Source organism: Sebastes umbrosus, chromosome 6, assembly GCF_015220745.1.
Source record: "Sebastes umbrosus isolate fSebUmb1 chromosome 6, fSebUmb1.pri, whole genome shotgun sequence".
NCBI lineage: Eukaryota > Metazoa > Chordata > Actinopteri > Perciformes > Sebastidae > Sebastes > Sebastes umbrosus.
The window spans coordinates 7,353,063-7,376,064 of NC_051274.1; the positions used below are offsets into that span (position 1 = coordinate 7,353,063).

Genomic DNA, 23,002 nt, shown 5'->3' on the forward strand with positions numbered 1-23,002 from the left:
ATATATTAGGCATAATCAATAACAAATGTTAGATGTTCCCCTCACTTTTCAATATACTGTGTCTTTCTGCCTGCACTTACCACCGTCCAACACTGCCATCAAACTACAGGATGAAGAATCTACAGCCACGCTGGTGCTGTAATGTTCATTGTAAAGAAGTAAAGAAGCCTTAGTGAAGGCTTTAATAAAAGTTAAGGTCCACAGTTTGTTTTTTCCTGTTACTGAGACATTTTCCAGCCTCATTAATTTTCTTTCCACCTTTGCGTTGGTTGTGTCAGAGCTGGTTAATGCTGAACTGCACCTGAGCTGTTAGGGGTATCTGTTGGTCTCATGTCTGTCAGTGGCTACTTAGGCACCTGTTGGTGCTATAATGAGATTCACAGGGCTGTCATACATCATTGTTTGGGTCCACAGAGCTCAGTAAATATTGTATTAAATATCAAGCTTAGAGGAAAAATACGGTCACAGTAGGGAAAGCCCAGGTGTAAATAATGAAAAGATTGATGACTTGGTATTGTTCATGCTGGCTCACGCTGTCCTGGCTTACTGGGACACCTGAACTGAAGGGAGCCATCATTAATGTTATTAGTGACACCTGTGCATTTCCTGCTATGACAAGTCAAAATGTCAAAAGGCCTATAAGACTCAAGGGCGAATTCACAAAAGCGGACACTAAACTTGCACAAACGAGACAAAAAGACGTATTTTTGTAGGCCAACCAGGAAGTTAGCATCGCCTTGGTTACCTCGACAAAAAGCCAAAGGGATTTTTCCATTGAGTTTTGGATTATTGCAGAAAATAAGCTCTGTGGCAAACACACGTTTATGATACTTACACGTTTTGTTCAGCAAGATAATCTTCACAAATCAACACCACTTTTATGATTTTCACCAGAAGTAAAAAGCTAACGCCTTTTTAAGACACGTAAAAGCTTCAAAATCCACAAATGAAAACCCATTAAAAAAAACCATTGACTTCCAGATGAGGGAACCAGAAGTGCTAAAATGCTATACATTTCTGGGTTTTAGGACTCATTCCAGCAGCACTCTATGATGCCCAAAATATTCTGCGTAGCCTACTGCAGATTTAAGAGTCACATGTGCACGTGCAGTGGCAGAGACATACGCACACACGCCTGTGTTGGAGTCACACGTGCGCACAAAGTAAGTAGGATCCATCGTCTAGGGACCGTGGATATCTGGAAACAAATTTCATGATAATCCATCTAATAGTTGGTGAGATATTTCAGTCTGCACCAAAGTGGAGGACCGATCAACTGACATTTCCATCCCTAGAGCCATGCTGCTAGCATGACTAAAAACCAACATACTTTACCACTTTTTACTGAAATTATACAATACATGTGCTACGTTGCATGTCACAACCAATGGAACCACACAATGAGAAAACTAAATGTCTTTGTTTAGACTACTTATTTTGGCGTACAAAGATCTTTCTGGTGCTGTGCATTTTTTTTACAACTGTTTCCACCATTTCCTTTGTGCTTTGCATTGTGGGAGAATAATGTCCATCAACAGCACACATAAATATCAACCAGATTTAATGTGCTTACTGTTCAGTTTTAGTATACTATAATTTGTCCCTTTTCCAATTAGTGTGTGAACACTCAACACTGGTTAGTTAGTTGCAGAGAACACTGCAACTAACAATAATTGTGATTATCTTGATTAATCTGCTGATTATTTAATCGACTGACAAAATTGTTCTTTATTTTTCTGTCGATCGACAAATCAGTTAATCAACTAATCCTTTTAGCACTACTGTACATACTCAAAACCTACGTAGCATTAGTGTGTGCAGCCTCATCTATGTCTTGGAGGCAGCTGTACGTAGCTCAGTGGGTAGAGCGGGTCGTCCTGTACCCACAAGGTTGGTAGTTACATGTATGTACCTGTATGTATACGAGGATTCTAATACTGTTTGTTTGTTTTTTTACATAAAAAAAACACGAAGACACACTTTGTATGTTTGACAAAACAGAAGGACCTTTATTTGAACAATAGTAAAGGCACAAAACAGAGGTCTCTCTGCTTTTTTGTTCCATGGCTGCAGCTTTGTCGCCATGTGCCAGTTCTCTACATTTGTAGAAACTACAAATTCCTAAACAAGCACAGGACGCTGTCTAATATCTCCACAGAAGTCTTATGAAACAAAGTCTTTCAGGTCTGGCTTCACAGAGGGACATGTGCTGTCCACTGTTTCTCTCAATCTCATATTCTGCACACCACCAGCCATGCCATATGTAGTATTTAGAATGCATAACATAAAAATATCATCATCATTTTAAAATAACAAGTGAGCAATGCCTAGACTATAAACACTATTATCCAGGACAGCCTTGGTCCATTTAGGAATGCAATTATATGACATTGAATCGTTCACAGCACAGGCAGCAAATCATAAAACTTAAATTGTATAAAAAATAATCTCTTAAATAAATCATAAAGCAGAGACAAGAAACAAATAAGGAATGTTTGACGTACATATATGTGCCATCGTGATCAACCCGACATACAGTGGACTTCATGTCCATCAATTAAGGTACACTTCTTTTTACTTTCCTTTGCTCCGACTCACATTTTTAGTCCCTTTTAGGGCAATGAAATAATGTACTAAGACAATGGACCAGAACTAACATTAAATATTTTACACATTGGTTTTAATTAAAACGGGGAATGCCCTATTACATAACAAAACCTTGGTCAACTTAACCGAAACTGTAAAACATACAGTCTGAACTAACTGAATGAAATATTACTACTGAACATGAGTGCAAAACAATCCTAATGTATTTTACTGTGGTTAGAGTGGTTACATGTACGTACGACACCTGAAATGGTCACTGAGCAAAATATACCAAGAACTACTGAGGTCTAGTTCAGTCGCAGGCTGTGAGGGGATGTCAGGCCTGCTTTAGTGCATAATATATATTCCAGTTACTTACACAGTAAATAAAAATGTACAGACAACAATCAAAAATTAAAAGTGCTACAGTGACAACAACATAAAGCATAATGAAAAGGTCAAAAGAAAGATTCGGTCCTGAAGGTAGCAAAGGAAAACCTTTTCATTTTGGTAGATTGCCTTCAAACGGTGAGTAACACCATCAACAAGCCACTGGAGCTTTATGTCTTCACTCAAAGACACAGATGCAGCAGACAGTCTTATCTTCTTCTAAGATTTTTACATTTATTGTGTTGAAACTGAAATGCATCTTTACATTGCTTCCACTTCCAAAGCTCTGATCTGTCGATCGTGTCTCCAACCAGCAGAAACAGCGAGCTCATCACTGAAGGCATCTTTCCAGTTGTCTTCAAGTTTTATCTTTATCCGTGTGGATGACCAGGGTGAAAAACGGGGAGCGGAACTTGTGAACAATATGATTCATGTTGGGACAATCAAGAAACTAGAGTGTGCTGCTGCTAGCGAGGCTATCTTGCTCAACTGATTTTAAAAAAGAAAGAAACGCGTTTTATTATCAGTTTCCTCAACTATGTCACTATTTAAACGGTTGATTGATTAAAAACTAAATTAGTTGATGCATGGGTGGGGAGCTCTGAAAGGAGCGCATGGCGGAAGAAATGTTTGAAAACCACTGAGATATAACACTGTAGTAATGTTTCAAGCTTAATGCTATCAGATGGTTTAATGTTGTTGTGTCAGAAGAGAGCAAGTCGGACCTGTTGCTCACAGTCTGAATGCACAGCAAGTGTTCATGAATTATCAGCCGTCAATATGGGTCATTTGGGGGGGATATTTGTGACATGTAAAACTTTTTTCTATACAGATCAACATGGTTAAGTCAAATATGGCTTTATGACAGTACACTTAGTATATGAGTCCAGTACCGCCATTGAAGCCAGCGGATCCGAGGCTATGCTGGAGGAGGGCTGACAATTCCTCAAGACTTGAGTGAAATACAACTGAACGGTTTCACTTACCGGAGAACTGTGTTTCCCTATTGTACCACAGAGAATGTGTGCATGCTATTAGGAATGGATAGAGACAAAGGCTCAGGACTAGGACCAGGACCATGACCAGGACCAGGCTGAACAGAGTCTGGGTTGGAGGGAAGGCAGAACGTCCAGATAGTGACTCAAATAGTCATGCAGTGCTGCCGCAGTTTGGCCACAAGGAACTCGTGGGTTAAATTATGTCTTGTGATTATTCCGACAATCTGAAAGAGATGGCAGATAATAAACAAGAGTTTGGCCAGACACAACTTAAGCTGCTGTATGCTGGACTGACACATAACAACAATTTTTATTTGGGGTTTTTCCTCGTGGGTCATGATCAAAACATTGACTGAAAGGGGACATATCATGAAAAACTCACTTTTTCAGTGCTTGTGCACTAGGGCGGCAGCAATCGATTATTATTGTAATCGAGTATTCTAAAGATTATTCCAAATATTAATCGAGTAATTGGATAAAAAAAATATATTGCTTTATTAAGGAGCAATAGTAAACATACAAAAGAGATATCTTAAATCTCTTAAAATGTTTCCTTTTTAGAAAAATCTACAATTGTATTGCTTAAATTTCATACAATAATATTATCTGTAAAAACTTAACCCATTTAGTGCATTTAAGTGCCCTATTACATTCTGGGTTTTAATAAAACATTTTCTGAAATGCAAACAAATAAATTCAAACTGTTTTAAAAGCTATAATATGCATGCAAAATTTCCTAAAAAAAAAACAATGTATGGACTGATACAAAGAATAATGCCTCTCAATCATCACTTAGGACCCACTAGAAGTGTGTGGAGGTGTCTGTATCTACAGAGAGCCTGCAGCACTCTGCCTGTATTTTCTCTTTTCTTATTATTTTACGGTGTTCGGGCCTCTTCTGTGCATCTGTAAACAGCCTTTTGGTTCCACGTGGGGGTGTTACCCCCAGCCAATAACAGCGCACAGGTTGTGCAGCCTGTTCAGGTGGTCATATACCACCGCTTTGTCACTCCCTTTGGTGTCTCATACCGAGGCGCAAGTCCCCCTTTAGCTCTGTCAGATACAAAGCGGCCATATATTGATGGAGAAGGGGTTGTTCAGCCCGTTCTCATCACAGGGCGAAACGCACCGGGCGTTAACTATAATGTAAACCCATCAGCCCTTTCCGGCACCTTCCCGCAGGATTATGGTCATGTGTATTTGTGTTTTAGAACGTAAAACATAACATTTTATTTCTCTGATTCACTGATTTATTCCCACTAACGGCGCTCCCTCTCTTCATTCACTCTATAGCGCGCTCAACCATTGCTGCTCTCCACTATTACCAATCGAAGGACATCTGTCAACAATCATGGCATTCTTTTGCCAGAAATGAGTGCGTTCCATTGACTGTAAAAGTAAGAGCGATTGTCTCTCTTTCACACACTCGCCCTCTCCCTCGCTCTGCCAATTCTCTCTCTGGGGTGCGTGCTGTCCGGCGGCAATAGGCAAATCCGGAGGGGATTAAACGAAGCTCCGATGCTTTATTTTAGTGATCGAATTACTCGAGTTACTCGAGGAATCGTTTCAGCCCCACTGTGCACAGACATTTGGGTATCTGTAGTTTTTATACCAACCCACAAACTGTGAAATAAGACAACCCAGTCAGGTTTTTTGTGGGCTGTCTAGATCAGAAAACATGTGATTCAACAAGCCATTCAGATCAGATTTAGCTCCCCTTCCTATGTCACATGCAGGCTCGTTAGAATATACCACCTCCCCCATCTGAGTATCTCAACCCACAGCTTGAGAACTACCAATCAGAGCAGACTGGGCTTTTTCGGGAGGGGCGCTAAAACAGAGCGTTTCAGACAGAGGGTGAATACAGGTATATTCAGACACACAGCATTAGAAAAATAATGTGTCTTTTGAACATTAAAGCATTTAAACATGTTCTAGGAGATATATAAGTATGACCCTGAAAATAAGCATGATATGTCCCCTTTAAAAGCCCACACTGGAGGAACTAAAACCTTTATCATTTTGGAATAGAACAACTCTTTTGGATGACTACTTACTTCTCCGACAGCGTTGACCACCGGTAAGTGTCGCAGGCCCATGGTCCTGAACAGGTTGAACACCTGGGAGATGTGGGTGTTGGGCGACACTGTGTAGGGACACGGGTTCATGTAGGGGGTGACATCCTGGGAGCACAGGGAACATCATCTTTTTAGTGAATTTTCATTTAAATATAAAAGAAAATCTCTGTTTCTATTCCACTATGAAAAGTGCTCTTCTAACTCAGTGTTCAAATTGGTCGTACCACTATCATGCGGGGGTTGAGCAGGGCGAGGTCCAAGTCGTGGATGTCAGGGTAACGTGGGTAATCTTCAGTCATCTCGGCGTAGGACAATCTGGGCTGAGTGGCGCTCTTGATGCATATAAAAAAATCTGTCACAACAATGACCCTTACATATACGTGTGTGAGTGAGTGAGTGAGTGAGAGACTGACCGACTGGTTTTCTGCGTAGCAGACCCCTCTGATGAGCAGGTTGACCAGCTGGGAGCGCAGGATGAGGCCGTGGAAGGTGAGCGGTCTGAAGCGCTCTTCCATGGTCCACTCCTCACTAGGAGACTGATCCGGGTACAGGTTGGGGTAGGGAGCATGTCTGCATTGGGACAGCAACAATACAACAATTACAGGAGGGCTGTTTCACTACTATGACTCTGACGGAAGCCAGAATTTCCCAGCACTCCCTCATGTTTAAAAATTCCCCTCACAAAACAATGCCCATAGTCAGCTTGATATAGTATTAACTTCTATAATACAATTCATTATAATGTTACATATCACATATTTAGATTATTGTTCTATTGTTGAAGTATGGAAGATTTAAAATGCCTAAATAAATAAAAAAGAAGTCAAACTACACACTGCACATGTACAGTATGTCCTTGTTATGTTTGCATTTACTGAGTCATAATTAAATGAAAAAACACATGTTAAATAATATTTACTTCGCTTTTTACCTTTAATAACTGAATGCATGTTTTTAGAGGTCTATGCTGCTCCCTGCTGGACACCATTAAAACACTTCTTCACTTTGTTTGCTGTGTTGTAATTTGATTTGAATGTAGATTGGAAAATAGCTTCACCATGAAAAACAAAAATCAGTTATTAAAGACATAAGGCTAAATAATTTGTCCTTTTAGCAAATGTTTTCATTGAATTCTGACTCAGTGAATGCATACATAAAATGTGTTTTATTTCTATGTTTGATTTGTTTTTATTTATTTTAAATATTCCATACTGTGACGACAATAATCTTAAGCGCAAAGTCACTTTGAATTTCAGTGTGATCTTGTGTATAACACTCTACTGGTGTAGCACTGTGTGTCTGACCTACCTCCTCTCTAACATCTGCTGCAGCAGGTCCTCTCCTTCCTCTGCGGGCTCTACCGCGGCGTTGTGTTCGTCACAGACATTCCTCAGTTCGCTGGATGGGTACGACTTCATAGACTGGCAGCGCCGCCGCTGTTCCCCCGAACGGGACAAAACGCTGGATTTCTAAATGCGAGAAAGACAAAAATCCGTTTGGTGCTTCGGCACATTCAAATATTATGAGAGAAATGCAAAAGGCTATTTTTAATATGCACTTAAAGCTGGGGTTGGTAATGTTCTTCAAAAAACAGCTTTTGTCATATTTGTTGAAATTCTTTTTACATCCCAACAGCAATCAATAAATCAAATGCTCTGACAGTGATGCACACCTAATACTTGTTAGTAGATACGTTCACTGTTTTGTTTTATTACGAGATTTGTTGATTATAAAAAAAATATAGAATATCACCAGACTTATCCTTTAAAGGGATAGACACTTTGTATCTATCAGAGCTGACACATTTCTATAGTCATATATATTATCATATTGCCTAACTTAGCTTCTCACTCTTAAACTTGTAGGGAAAAATCTTCAAATTCGGCAGTTTAATGTGCCGTTCCTTACTGACAAAGTAAGTTACACTTTAAAATGTTATTGAATTGCAGTATTGAGGCTAATGCTAAACTGAGGAGAGGACAGAGGCAGAGTTATTGTCTCTCTAGAAGAGCATATGAATTCTTATGGCCAAAATCGTGTTTTGTGAGGCCACAGTGACCTTTGACCACCAAAATCTAATTAGTTCATCCTTGAGTCCAGGTAGCCATGTTTGAAGAAATTATCTCCAGGTATTCCTGACATATTGTTCTCCCAAGAATGGTCCAGAGACAGATGGACAGAGAACTTGTAAAACATAATGCCTCCGGCCACAGCTGTCACCGGCGCGGAGGCATAAAAATACGAAGAGGAGAAAAGGATTGGAACAAAACAGAAGATTGAAATAAAATGTGATAATAGCTAGAACGCACACGGGCAGAAATGTTATTTTCATGCTTTAGCCGTACAGTGTACATTGCTGCAAGGGTGGCAGCATCATTAAAGAGATGTTTCAAATCCACAAGGTCATTCCTGTCTGCTGAAATGTCCTCGGGCGGGACACTCAACCTCTCCTCTCTTTATCCAACTCCCTCTGGATGTGAAGTTGGGCTTTAACGGCTAAAAATGTTAAATGGCACAGTACATACCTTGAAGCGGATGTTGTTGCTGACCAGGATGTTGCCCTTCATGAAGTCCCGTTCGTTCTGCCGGTTTTCAGTGACCACGGGGAAGGCGTGGTAGACAGTGGTGCGCAGGATGCTGACTAGAGACTGGACCCGGGTGTGGGGGTACACATAGGTCAAGTTGGGCTCCATGATATCACTGGCTGTCAGCCTTGATAAGATGAGGGAAATTAAACACAGAGAGACTATGAACACACATGATGAGAACTGCTAGAATTCACACAGTATATAATTAATATGTAACAACTTGGGGATTTTTATTTTTTATTCTTCTATTCATTTTGTTGGTATTTATTTATTTCTTTTTCCTTGTGATTTATTATCACTATTTCCTTTGTTTCTCTTTAATTTAATTTAATTTATTTATTATAATTTTCTTTATTTTCCCTATTTATTTTTCTCTATTTATTTTTTATTTATTTTTGTTTATTATTATTCCTATTCTATTTTTTTTATTCTTTTATATCTATTTTCTAACTTTATCTCTCATTTGTTATTCATTTTTTTATTTATCTATTTATTTATTATTTTTCAATTATTTTTCTATACCTATCTTCTCTTTTCTCCTAATATAAGTATAAATAAACATGTTATTTTTCCTCCCTGAACATTTCTGTATTCTCTGGGCCTATGGACGAAAGATATTACTCATTCCTACTTAATGGAACAATGTATGGACATTGTGGGGATACCGAAGCTCACGGACTGCCTCCTAAGGACATTTATGACCCTGTTGTGTCATGTCAATACATGTGATTGTGCTGTACGACTGTACCTATTGAAAGGAAATAAAAATAAGTTTAAAAAAAAAAAGAAGAATTCACACAGTATGGGTCTTAAAAAGGGGAAACTCTTGACCTGAAGCTGTTCATAGCTGATACCCAATGTCAAACTTGGAGAAAACAAGAGTTTCACAACATGTTGACCATCACAGCCTCATGTCTACCTATAATGTAACTAAAAATGTGCTAGTTTGGTAAACATGGTAAAAAGAACATGGCGTTCTCAGTCGTTGCCCCCGGTAACCTGCTGCTTTTGGATGGAGACACCGGGGGAGAGTATTGGCAGAAACGGATGGCTCTGAGGGAGTTAATAGTGAAGAGAGAAAGTTGAATTGACCTTGAACTCTTTTCAGTGTGTTAGGGTGCTTTCATGAGTACACTTGTCCCCAAAGTCCAGTTTGTTTGATTAGTGTGAACGCTCCATACCGTACTTGGGCACGGCATGTTTTCACAACAAACACGGTGAAATAACGGTTTATTTCAACCAAACCAGTTGGTGATTGTTGGAAAGACTAAGGACGACGGTTTTGGTGAGTTTATTTTGTTTCTGTCAACATTGAATGAAGTGTTTTACGATGCTCCGCCACTAGAACAGCTGATCTCAACATAAACAAATACACGTGGATGATGACGCAAGTGTGCTCGGGTACGGAACAACATTACTAATGTGAAAGCTGAGCGGCGGGGGACTGGGGAGGGGGGGCACGGTACGGCTCAATCGTACCTAATATAAAAACGCCCTTAGTCTTCAACATTCCAACAGTCTTAACTTTAACTGTGGTTTGACAGTGACATCATCACTCCAATTAAAGAGCGCAGGTGGAAACAGAAACCTGCTGCCTCCAGATGCCTTCAGCATTTAGTCTTGTTCTTTGTTAAACTACAAATCTTACTTGTCCATTTCAATCTCAGTCTCCCACTCCAGCAGTGGCACTCCTTTCAGCTGGATGTGGATGTCATAGATGCCCTTGTTGAAGAAATCTCCAGTCCACTTCGCCACCTGGAAATCAACACAAAACCATTTAGCACATGAACCCAACAGGAAATACACTACTGTATCAAACACACTACTGAACTTAGCAACACATCTCTTCACTTAACCAAAACTGATGTGACTAACATGAAATCATTTCATTCAGGGGCTTGAAATCATATTCATTAAATCACATTGGTTGATAGAACATGACAGTGTACCATTAGAGTGATCATGATTGGCAGCCCGTATGTGATTTCATTGGTGGATTCAATGAGGATGACAGTCAGACTGATCGTCATTCTGACCACGCCTCCGAGGAAAGCGGCAGCTCCAATGAGAGCAAAGGTCCCCGAGTAGATGTCCATTTCCAGTTTCCTAACAGAGGACAGACACACAGTAAGAAGCATTATCACTCCAGTCAGTAGGGAATCAATGTGTGATGAGAAAGAGCAGAGGGGGGGGAATGTACAGTGAGAATATGTGTGGTAAAGTGTAAAGACTTGAGCCAACAGACTGTCTCCCACAGTAAGCAGTGAGAGTGGCTCAAAGCCTGCATGTGACAGCAGAGGAAGTGAAACAAAGAAGGAAAATCGTCCAGTCAGCAGATTCCACCATATGGGCTGTGGACCTGCACGACCAGCAGGGATGTTACCAGGCTCTGACACATTATGTGTCTTCCTTTAGTGATTTGGGGTTTTCATTGTTCTTCTCATTTTTCATGAGCACGTGTTCGTTCGGAACGGGCCGATTGCTTGGCTTGTTGTCTGCAGTAAGTGAGCCTATCTGCACAGTACGACAGGATACGCCCTCAAAGTGGTCGCAGTTTGGTCAGGTTTAGGCACCAAAACCACTTGGGTTAGGTTTAGGAAAAGATCATGATTTGGGTTCAAATAAGTACTTTAATCCTGTAAATTATCTCAGGGGGCGTGTCTTATAGTAAAGTGGGTGTGTCGTGTAGCCTGCCAGACTGCAGATAGACCCCCTCCCTCGCAGTTTACTCGTTCACTTGCTTTCCTCACTTCTGTTTCTCTTCTCGTGCACTGATTCGCTTAAGCTGAACAGCCAATCAGAGCGATGATGAGCTCCGCCGCCGACTCAACATGCTGAATCGGCCGAAAAACCTCGGGCAGACTAGAGCCGATGGTGCGGGACACCCCGCAAAAACTAGGCCGACAGACGCTCACCGACGGCTCCAAACTGTCCGACGGCCGATGGTCGGCCAATCGCAATCATCTTGGTTTGAAGCTACAATTAGGCATGAGGTCTCCTGTCAGTTTAATCTTGGAATTAAGGCAAAGTTTAGGTTAATAAACAAGTTTTGGGGTTACGGTTTTGCTAGCTTATCCAAAAACTGACAAGACAACCCAATGCAAGCCGATGACAACGTGCATCGGGCACACAACACTCTGTGTGATGCAGGACGTCAGGCACCGCCCCTGGGTGAAATACCACGTTTTTTTTAGGGAGTCCCGACACAGGTCATTTGTGATTTGCTATATTGAATATAATTCTGACTCATTTTGAGATTTGTGATATTTCATAGCCATTGGGAAAGGGAGGGAAGCCAAACTTTGGTCATTAGAACTTTAAGAGAACATGGTTCTTACACTTTGAGGATGTTGGCCACCAGACGTCCAAAAGCCGCCCCACAGAGCAGTGAGGGGACAAAGAGGCCGCTGGGTACAGACAGGCCGTAGGTCCAGCAGGCCAACAGGAAGTAGAGCAGGAAGAACACTGACAGAGTCACAGGGCTGAAGGTACCTGATGGGAAGAGCAGGAGGCAGGTGTTCATTATGACCAGTGAGTAATATATACTGTATATCACCTGAAACTGACAACATTTTAGGACAATTCTATGGTCTCATGCTGTTTTCTTACTGCCCTTTTCGAACCTACACTCAGAGAGAGCACTAGAACAGATGGCAGCATGAGACCATGGAAAGATGAGTAATGTTGCATATTCAATTTCTATTATTTATTAAATCCATTAAATTTGTATATTTAACAGGTTTCACAATTTCACAAAATATGCACTTTTACAACCCACTCATTTTCCATTATCTGTAATCATTTTCCATTACCCCAGGCAGGAACTTCAAGGGGGGGATTTGAAAATGATACGATTGAACTAACAAGAGTTCTGAATGTGTGTGTGTGGCTCATCTCACCATCCTGGTGGAAGAGCTGGTGGATGGCAGCCTCTTGTGGGTTGAAGAACAGCGTGGCCATGTCATTGTAGGTCTTGTTGGTGCAGAAGAACTGGCGAATGGTTGAGTTGATGTCCTCACTGCCAGACACCTGGAAACAGACCTCACAACTTAATATGAGATAATAAATACATAATGTATAGAATGTGTAGAAGTGTCTGGTGAGAAGACCAACTTAATACCACATGGAATGTAATTTCATACCAACTTTACTGTCATACAGGCTAAAAGTCCCAGTGAAACTAAAGTTAGAGCATCTTTAGCTTCTGTTCTGTGAGTATTCCCCAGTTGACCATGTAAAAGTGGACTGGCGCTTGTGTTCAGCACTGTAACGATGGAGGAAAGAGCGGATACTTACCGTGGTGTTATGGTTTGGGTGGGAGGACAGGTCACGACATTCGCCCAACAGTATGGAAGCTGCAAATATCACCACTGTTGTCACCATGGCAACCAGCAGACTCTCTAGAACTCTGGAAAAGTGCATCAGATCAACATCTGTAATTGCAAGCTTGAAAGTAAATTAGCGTCACATTTTCAAATATTTGCTTTCAAAAGCACAACTTCTCCTATCTTTAATTGACAGGCGTGATGCGCTACGTGAAGATGAGCGGTTTTGTAGCAATCACCTGATGAACTTGGCCTTGGGGTGGATGTGTTTTATGCGGTACTTGGACAGGCTCTTGTTCATGCAGTTGAAGAGCGCCCCCAGCAGGCCACCCACCACCCCCATCAGGACAAAGAAGGCCAGGTCCACTACTGTCCACAGGTGGCAGTTCTTATCTCCATCTGGACACTGATGAGCAGGGGGTTTTGCAATGAATTAAACTGATACTGATTACTGTGCTGATATGTTATATCAGGCTGACAATGAATAATAATAATACATTTTATTTGGTGTTTTCAAGAAAATAAAAGATCCTGGAGAGCTAAAACACTCTAAAAGGCAACAGGTAATACAGGTCATTAAATCAAACATTTAAAGCAGTTCTAAATAGGTGAGTCACGGACGTGTTTGAGGACAGAGATCAAGATGGAGTGGGCAGCTAGAGTCTGTTGGTACGTGTCCACAGGGGCGTTTTTTATCGTGAGGGGTTCGCCTCGCTTCCCAGCATTGGACGCTTGATGGGCTGCCACTAGACACAAGGCACTCGGCACCTGTTTGGATGAACGCTTTCCCTCGTGGGCGGCTGCTCCCAGCTTTCAAACCAGAAACAACCTGGCAAAATGTCTTCATTTTTATCACGAAAATAGTTCACCGGAATTTGTTTCTGAAAACATTTTATGCGAGAAATAAGCCATGCAGTTGCTGAATTCGTCTTTATTTTGGATCGACAATATAGTATAGTGAGGTTAGCGTGGTGTTCGAAAAAGAGATTGCTGTCGAAAATGACTCAATGGTCGCGGATGTGTGGGTAAAGAGACAGAGTGGAACTGTGAGGCAGAGGCTGTGAGTGGTTTTGGTGAGGGATTTTAGGATCAGTGATAATCATATCTGCCAACCAGTCAAGTTGCAGTTTACATCCATGTCTCTCCCAAATGTCTTCACTTCATAATTCTATCCTATTAGACATTCATGTGAAATTGTCATAATTGGCATATGAATTCTTGAGCTATGGCCATAAACGTGTTTTGTGAGTTCATCCTAGTCCAAGTGGATGTTTGTGCCAGATGTCATACAATTCCTTCTAGTCGTTCCTGAGATGTCGCTTTCATGAGAATGGGAAAGTTGTGAGGTCACAGTCACCTTTACCTTTGACCACCAAATTCTACCCAGTCCATCCTTGACTGGTTGAAGTGGACGTCTCTGCCAAATTTGAAGAAATTCGCTCAAGGCGTTCCTGAGATATCGCGTTCACGAGAATGGTACGGAGGGACTTACAGACAACCGGAAAACATATTGCCTCCGGCCACGGATGTCGCCGTCGCGGAGGCATGAAAGGCTGGAGATCCCTGATTTAGACACATTTTGTATCAAATGAAGAGACAACTTCAGTGATGGACTCTTTACCTTGAACTCTCCAAAGTTGAGCAGACCAGGCAGCTGGAAGGAGCCCCACTTGTTGAAGTTAATCCCAGAACGGAAGAAGTTGAGAGTGAAAGTGGCCGACATGGAACAGAAGAGCTGAAACAGAACGAAACAGAAGAGCTGAGTAAGGGAAACAATGAGTCATGCTTGTGTATGTATAACTGCATCGCTGACAGACTGAGGCAGAGGGTGGATATTTCAGAGAAAATATCCTTTTCTTTATGTTTGCGTGACATCCACTGATGGCTGTTCACAGTTCTTGATATTGACCTTTAGTCTCAGCATTCAGTACTTATTTAGTAACACTTGCACCAACCTACGCCGCCAATGTGGCTAAATACAAGTCAGCAGAAAAAACACAAATGTTTCGACCCTCTTGGTGTTCACTGCATAAGGTGACGTACCACTTTCCAAGTGAGGGCCTGGTTCCAGAAAGAGGAGCCCTCCTCCAGACTGAAGAGCGTGCCCCCTATAGGAGCACCAAAGGCAGCAGCTACTCCGGCAGCAGCACCCGCTGATACAAAGTCTCGCTTGTCCCTGAAAAACAGTAAAGACAACACGATGAGCTAGGCTTGACAATATTTGCCCCGTGTTTTGACTTCCAGGGTTGCAGCGAACAGCGTTTCGTTCATAAGAGTGTGTAGCGCAGACCATACCTGTCACTGCGGAAGTAGGGGAAATCTATTTTGATCCTCTTGAAAGTGATGCTCTGAAACTGATAGAGGGAAAAAACATCTGATGAGCACACTTTGGCCATGATACGTGTCAAATGCATCAGTGGCTGGACCGTTTAACAGTCTATCATTTTTACAAAATAAAGTGCATTAGGATGTGTGGCAGTGTACCTGAGGAAGGCCGGCTCCCACAATGGCTCCACTGTGTATCATTGGACCTTCTTTCCCCACAAACAGACCTGAGTGGACACACGCTGAGTCAGAGGCACTGTCCATCCACCTGCTCATCACCGATACGGACTCATCACCCATACATAAATGATGAGTCACTGTACATGTATTTCCTCTTCGACATCATATCCTGATAAATGACACTTTACTCCTGTGTTAGCTGAAGGTGACAGCTGACATGGTGACCTTCCATATAGTATCATTTCATTATTTTATGTGTTTAAGTTTCACAAAACAGCAGATATTTGTGTAACCTCATCATTGATAGCATTGGTGCACAAAGTTTAATTAGACATAGTGTGATTTGGGGTAATAACATCAGTGGTCAGCCACTTCAATCAAAACCATTTTTTTCTTGTACACATTTAGTATTGTACTCCAACTTTACCTCCAGCCACACTGAACAGGACTCCAGCAGCTTTGCAGAGGAAAGTTCTCAGCCGGACGATTCCTGGAATCTTCACTCCGTTCAAGTAACTTTTGATTTCTGGGATCCCCGAACCTGCAGCTACTGGCTGGATACAGGACACCAAAACATAGCATGTTCTACAGGTTAGTGTATTCTCTAGTATCGCAAAATGAAACAACATATCACAATCTATTGATACCAGGTAGAATGGGGTGAAACACTGTAAGGCTTTAAAACTCAGAAATCCTGTAAAGTGATGATAATAAACTGCACATACTATAGTGTAACTATATTTAGTGTAACTATATGATGCAACGGCATACATTGCGTCATAGCGCATAGATTTCAAAAGTGGCAGATCAAATTTCTGAGTAGCAGACAAAAAATAAAACTTGCCTGCCACAGTGGCAGCAAGTGAAAACAGTTGATTTCAGACCTTGCCTGTTTGTGTTTGACTCATTATTCATTTATGTGGGGATGTTTCTCATCAGTGGCTAGTTCTCATGCTAGAATTTAATTGTAACAAATATGCTTCTTCTTGAAGTCGTGAGGAGCTTTTTTTAACTTTAACTTTTTCAGGGTTTCAGGAAGGAACACTGATCGGCAGGTTCAATCTGCAGGTCCAAGTCACAAGTCATCAGAAAAGAACTTGAATTGTCTTACCTCGATGAGGACGAGCACGCTGGCGATGAAGATAAAGGTCATGTTGAATGCCAGGAGCTCCAGCAGAGACAGAGGGAGACAGCCGCTTTCGCTGCATTTCTCTATAGCTGGAGGTGTTCACATAAGGTAGAATAACCAGCAACACAGAATTACTGTAGTTGAATGTTTGTAATATTCTGACTTATTTACCCCAAATTATACCGTTATTTTCACAACATTACAACGTTTTCATGACTTAACACCAGCAGCGACAACTTGCAAACACTCTACTGTTGTAGACAGCACATCACACACTGTAACCGAGTATCCATTTTCATAAAAGCTTCTGTCGCTCGTTGAACACACATTGACGGGAGATGGAATTCAGCCGTTTCACATTTAGAAATGTGCATGCTAAAGGATACAATCACCGACCAGAGTGAATTTGATTTTGCTGAAGAGGCGCACAAAGAAATCCACAAACAGGCCCACCTGAAAGAGACATGAAGGCATCACTCCCTGGTCATCTGCAATATGTTGGAGTCCAGCAAAGAAAACCAAGATTATCCCAAATGCACCTACCAGACCCACTGTGACTCCGATAGCGAACATCATGATCCACCGTACTGCTTCATACTTTTTGGCTTTCTATTGGCAGATGAAAAAATGTTTACAAAAACATTTTGCATAATATACTGTATCTCAAATTGAGAATTAAAATTAAAATGTAAAAAGGACTCTTTTTCATTCGAGATTTTAAATCTGTGACTTTTCTTTCTCTAAATGTTTACTCAGAGCTCTGGGTTGCTATATGTTACATGACCCTAATCCAACTATCCAATCTAACTTCTGCACCTCCTCATGGCTCTGTTTTCAGGCTTTAGAAAATGAAGCCTGTGATGGGAGACTTTATTACAGTAACAGAATATTGATTCATATTTGATCAGCGCTGCCTAGTTTGACCGATTCAGTGGACTTCGCGAGTGATTGACAGCTGGCTCTCATAGACGGCAGCTGCTCAGCAGACTCCAGATCAGCTCTGACTGGTTGTTTTCCTCTGGTCTGGGAAATCTTGCAGATGCCATTAGGAGCACCGGAGGACACAGAGGCACATGATTTGTTTTTTCAGATTACCTGCAAATCATATTTGCGCCATTTCTACCCACTGCAGCTTTAAGTAATATAGTACCTGAGCAGTTTTCACTACTCCAAGAAATCATGTTAACGTGTCTCTTTAACATTATCTATATAAACATTTAAACTTTTGTTTTTTGATTTAGGCCCAAGCAAAATTAATTTTCTTAACAGTGAGTGGAACGATTTAACTTAAGCCATTTAGATATGTGATTTAGATCATTATTATTCAGAATAGCAGTCTGGTAGTTACATTTTCTATAAGAATAAAAGAAACTAGTGCTGATGTCCACAAATCAAAAGTTAGAAGCCAGACTGACATTAGGCAAGACAAATTATTATTAAGAACAAAAATAGCCCTAAAATGAACCCTTGTGGAACACCAGGTTTAATATCCAGAGGAGCTCAGTTTGTTCTTTAGCAGCTGACAAATTTCCACTCATGAAGAAGGCGAGAGAAACACCGTAGCACATTACAGAGCACACCTAGCCTCTGTAGCTTCTTCCAAGAAAACCGCTTATTATCAGAAGCCCTGTTTAGATCCTCAATCAAACCTAGCCCAAAACAACAATAAACATGCATCTTCCACAGTTATGTGAGATTAAGTAAATTATGTATAAGATTTCTCCTGCAGGCGGTTTGATAAAGTGAAGACAGTCAAATCAAACCCACCTGCATGCTCTGTAGATATGTCCACATCTGAGCAATGATTCAAACAAAAGACACTTTTTAAACTTGTCTCACCTTGTTGTCCATCCCCTCCAGAACTTCCACATATGGCTCACTGATGCAGCGGTCATAGTCCAAGCTCTGTTAAAGGCAAAAACAAATACTGTGTGACTATTACCAACCTGGGTCAGACATCCATTGGCTCTCATCTGTACCAGGGACAGCATGAACCCATCAACATGGATCTCCTAATGATGGGTTTCTCACCTCGTAATCTTTCCTGGGTAGAATCTCATCTTCTTCATCCAGGATTTCCCCAAGGATTGTCTTAAGGGGAAAAAAAGAGGAATACTGTAAATGCAATACAATGAGTGGGCTATAGGGACACCTCCAGCACAGCAGGGACAGTTTACGAGAAGTTAAGCCAGCTACAAACTACAAGTCTTTAACTGAATGCCGATTAATTCAGAACATAGAGACTACCACCTTGACTGCACATAGTTTAAGCAATAATAGGTTAATTATCACCGTGCATCTCCATTATTGCTTCATGGTTAGAAGAGCCGGATCCAGAATTCAGTCAATTTAAAGTTGACTTATTTTGCAAATGTAAACACCTGACAGAAAGAGTAAGCTCTCGTAGCTTCAAGACATGATATATAGTCCATGAGTCAGGGGGTTGGTCGTGCCACTTTGGAGGGACCAAGTCTCATAGTGATTTTTTTTAAAGGTCTATGTCCTTAGTGTTGGAAAATGCATGATAGCATTGCAGCAATGGTAGCTTTTTATATGCTATCACTCCTTTTTTCATCCCTCCATCATTCAAATTTGTCCATCTTTTTTCACCATTTTACATATAGATCCAGTATAAAAGAGGGAAACCAACACACAATATCATGAAGTCATATATCATTGTAAAGCTTAGACTATGATCTATCCTTCAGTCACATTGTCATGACACTGAGGTCAAGATAATTTGACCTTTGACCTTTAATGCTGCAATTGGGCAAATTCTGAATGCCACTCCAAATGCCCTTATAACTAACTTACATATTACATTAACATATTAATCTTATATGCACATGGATAGTTCCAACATAAAGAGCACAAAAAGAGCTTTAAAATGATATATGACATGAATAACAACAATAACAACATTTCTTATGAGAATAAACGTAACTTTGTGCAGTTTGTATCTGATAGGATGTTCAGAACTTTGCATTGGATTATTCTACAGGTAAATATTAACAATCAGTCTCCTCAGCAGCACTTCAGCTTTACAAAGCCTAAACTGAGTAGGATGGAAGGTGACTTTTGGTATAATCAAACTAAGAAGTTGTTTGTGTATTAAACAAAATGTGCGTGTAACATGCATGCCGAACTGAAGCAGAGATTCAGTAAACTATAACAGATCTAAATGGTGTTAAGTAGTGTTAAGTAGCTTTATTTAAAAGAAAGGAAGCCCTACATTTAGAGATTTCTCAAACGGAGTCTGGTCCAAGGGCTTTCCATAAGCATTAGGAAAACAGCACACATCCCCCTGAATGATTGCCTGTTTCAGCCTGGGTGTCGCTTATGTATAGTGAATGCATTTAATGTCATTGTGGCTTGTTTGCAAAAGCTACAGGACAGCAGAGCAGTCAGTGGGCTGCAGGGTGGAGCGAGCAGCCAGAACAGAGCAGCGAGCAGAGATCAGGAGAGATCCTGGAGACACATATCTGATTATAACATAATCAAGAGATCCCCGTTTTGACCAGTTGTTACGTCTTTCCTTACCAGTTCCTCGGGTGTCCGCGTCTCTTCTTCTCTGCAGCAACATTGGCAACAAAAACAGTTCCCACAACACGCCATCTTCGTTGTTGTGTCATGCTGCGTTCACGGCCTATGGTAAAACCGTCAATGTTTGAAAGGATCACAATCGCTGGGGAAAAAAAACAAATTTAGTGCGTAGTACTAATCTACTATCTAATAGTATCTGTCAGTATGTTTTATATCAAATGTGAGGTACATGCTGTAGCTGTGTCAAAACATTTGATTTTTAAATGTATGTTCATAACTGTTTTGTTACAATAATAACAAAATAACGTAATTGTTTGAAAAGATATATTTTCCATGACATGTAAACGCAGCATGAGAATGGCCCGCCCTCCTCTGCCTCTGATTGGCTCACTCACTTCCTTTGTTGTTCTGATTGGTTAGGTTTAGGCATGAGGCGTGAGATTGGTTAGGGTTAGGGTAAGAATATCACGGTAATCCAATCAGAGGCAGAGTAGGGCGGGTCATGCCGTCGCCAAAGTACCATCGATGTATTAAAGGGACTGTTTGTAACTTTTTACAGGTATAAATCTACCAACTCGGGGTCCCATGCGCGCTTGCATATGCGTGCTCGCGTGTAGCTACGCTGTTCAGACTGCTCTTTTGCCTGCTTGCCTTCACTCACACAACGCGCACGTTCTCGCTCCAACTCACGTTCATGCGCCCACACTCCACACTGCAGGAGAGTTAGTAGCTCTGAGAATATCTAGTGAATGTACAGTGGACGTTTGTGCAGAAATAACTGCTGCAGCTCCTCCAGACCAACAGAGGTTTCCCATGTCTTGTGAAGTGACGGGGCTCCGCAACGAGTAATGTTATCACCTCCGACCGGGTGCCGGTGCCTCCCTGCGGGCGCAGTCGGGAGACGATAACGTTTCTCTTCCTGCTTCAGCCCCGGAGGCTGAGGCAGGAAAAGCCAACACTAGGATCAGCGGTGATTCATGGAGAGACCTTCGTCTGGTCAGCTAACATTACTGCCACGCAGCTGAAATATAGAGTGATATTGTGGTTTTAGCTGACGTGTGTCGCCTCACTGTTTTGAGCGATGCTCGTTCATGTCTATTTAGAGCGAGCAAGCGCGAGCCCGACGCTGACTTTCGTTGACTTAACGGCCACAGGACAGGTGTCGCTGTTAACAAGCATTTCTGAAAGTTACAAATAGTCCCTTTAAGGTGAATAGTATGGGGACCATATATACCATTATATATATATATATATATAATACATCCATGGGACCAACTACTACGAAGAATGAGTTAAAACTGCTCAGCAAATCTTTGTCGATTATGACTGACAAAAAAGCTGTTAAATTATTCTCTTTATTTGATATGTACAAATTAATTTGAGATGAGCCCTGTTTCTTTTCTTTTCTTTTCTATTTTCTTTTTTATTCATTTATTTATTATTTTATTATTTATTTTTTTATTACTTGTTCCTTGACCAGTTTTACTTTATTTGTATTTACTTTGAATGTTATCTTTGATATATGTTGTTGCCCATGCTCAACCTGAAGATGTTTTTCTTACTGTTATGATAATTGGCAGTACCTTGTTGTATGTATATTTTTGATAACAAATAATAAAAAAAAAAAAGAATAGTATGGGGTGCTTCTCATTAAGCTAACATGTCTCCTCAATGCCTTTCCTTGCCTCCTCTCCTCGCGTCAACTAGGGGAGGGATGAGGCGGAGCGGTGTATTGAAGCTTTCTTGGCCATGGCACGTGTGCAAATGCATCCACCCCCATGGGTGGATGGTCCTGCTGTGCCATATCAGAATATCATAATTTAGATGGAACATAGCTCATACATGACATTAGAGGGCTTTAATTTTGAAATTCCACATCAGAATATCCTGATACTCTAAAGTGGTTTTCCATTAATCCCATGTGAAATTAGTTTGTGGCTCTAGGCCATTTCCTCATAACTCTAATCTGAATTTGAAGGGAAGAGAGCTCATACATGACATTTTAAAGGGCTTTAATTTTGAAATTCTACTTCAGAGTATCCTGATCTCTGAGTGACACTCTGAGGTGGTCTGCTATTATTCTGAAGTGAAATTACTTTGTGATAATGGGCTGTTTCCTTTTCATTCTAATCTGAATTGAGAGGGAAGATAGCTAATTTCTGAGATTTTAAAAGGCTTTAATTTTTTTAATTGTTCATCAGAATATCCTGATCTTATCAGAGTGATACTCTAAGGTGATCTGCTATCATTCTGAAGTGAAATTAGCATGTGATAATAGACAGTTTCCTTTCATCAATTTGATCAATCCCAAGTGAAATTAGTCACTTAGTAGAAACATGAAGTTTAGGAATCTGAAGAGGCAATGTATTCTTTAATATTAAATTTGACTATAGATTACTAGATTAAGTTATTTTTCTTTTCTTTTTTTAATGCTTTTTTGTTGTTTATATGTTGTTGCTGCTGTCTGTATGTCCCTTTACAAGTATGTGTATGTATGCCTTTAACCTTAAATAAAACAAATACAAAAAAGTTTGACTAAGTATTTAGACAATTGGAATAACATTTTTCACTGAAATACATTTTGCAGGCGGTAATTTTTTTTTTTTAGTATTTGATATTTCTTCATTTTGTTTCATTTATGCATTTATTTGTTTGTTTATTCATTCTTTTATTCATTATTGACAGAGTGGTTGACCCATCACGTTAATCAGAATGGTGCTTTTATTTTGAAGTCAGTTCTTACCGTAATGTCTAGGATAAACACGCACCGCATAACAACATGGGGCTGGATGGGCTGGAGAGCGCAGAGGAAGATCCGGGTACTTTTATACTCGGAAGTTGAACTTTTTTTTTTGCTTCA

General features: G+C 40.7%; 1 protein-coding gene across 1 annotated transcript; it reads right to left on the reverse strand.

Moving 5' to 3' along the window:
* Nucleotides 1-1,984: 1,984 nt before the first annotated feature.
* On the reverse strand, nt 1,985-22,993 carry clcn6 (chloride channel 6). The gene is made up of 24 exons (XM_037772305.1): nt 22,886-22,993; nt 20,140-20,284; nt 18,631-18,690; nt 18,439-18,504; nt 17,143-17,208; nt 16,986-17,052; nt 16,582-16,688; nt 15,898-16,024; nt 15,450-15,517; nt 15,261-15,319; nt 15,009-15,141; nt 14,587-14,700; nt 13,205-13,371; nt 12,937-13,048; nt 12,540-12,669; nt 11,979-12,132; nt 10,590-10,746; nt 10,289-10,395; nt 8,578-8,764; nt 7,361-7,521; nt 6,466-6,622; nt 6,277-6,384; nt 6,032-6,157; nt 1,985-4,198 (listed from the first exon to the last, which is right to left on the reverse strand). The coding sequence occupies exons 2-24, from the start codon at nt 20,212-20,214 to the stop codon at nt 4,118-4,120; spliced, it is 2,589 nt and encodes an 862-aa protein (XP_037628233.1). The 5' UTR covers nt 20,215-20,284; nt 22,886-22,993; the 3' UTR covers nt 1,985-4,117.
* Between the last annotated feature and the right edge of the window lie 9 nt (nt 22,994-23,002).

Coding starts and splice junctions, on each gene's coding strand:
- clcn6 (XM_037772305.1), bottom strand. CDS start 20,214: ATGGCGTGTTGTGGGAACTGTTTTTGTTGCCAATGTTGCTGCAGAGAA. Junction 15,142..15,260: donor CCCTACTTCCGCAGTGACAG/GTATGGTCTGCG, acceptor ACTGTTTTTCAG/GGACAAGCGAGACTTTGTAT. Junction 6,385..6,465: donor GCTACGCAGAAAACCAGTCG/GTCAGTCTCTCA, acceptor ATATGCATCAAG/AGCGCCACTCAGCCCAGATT.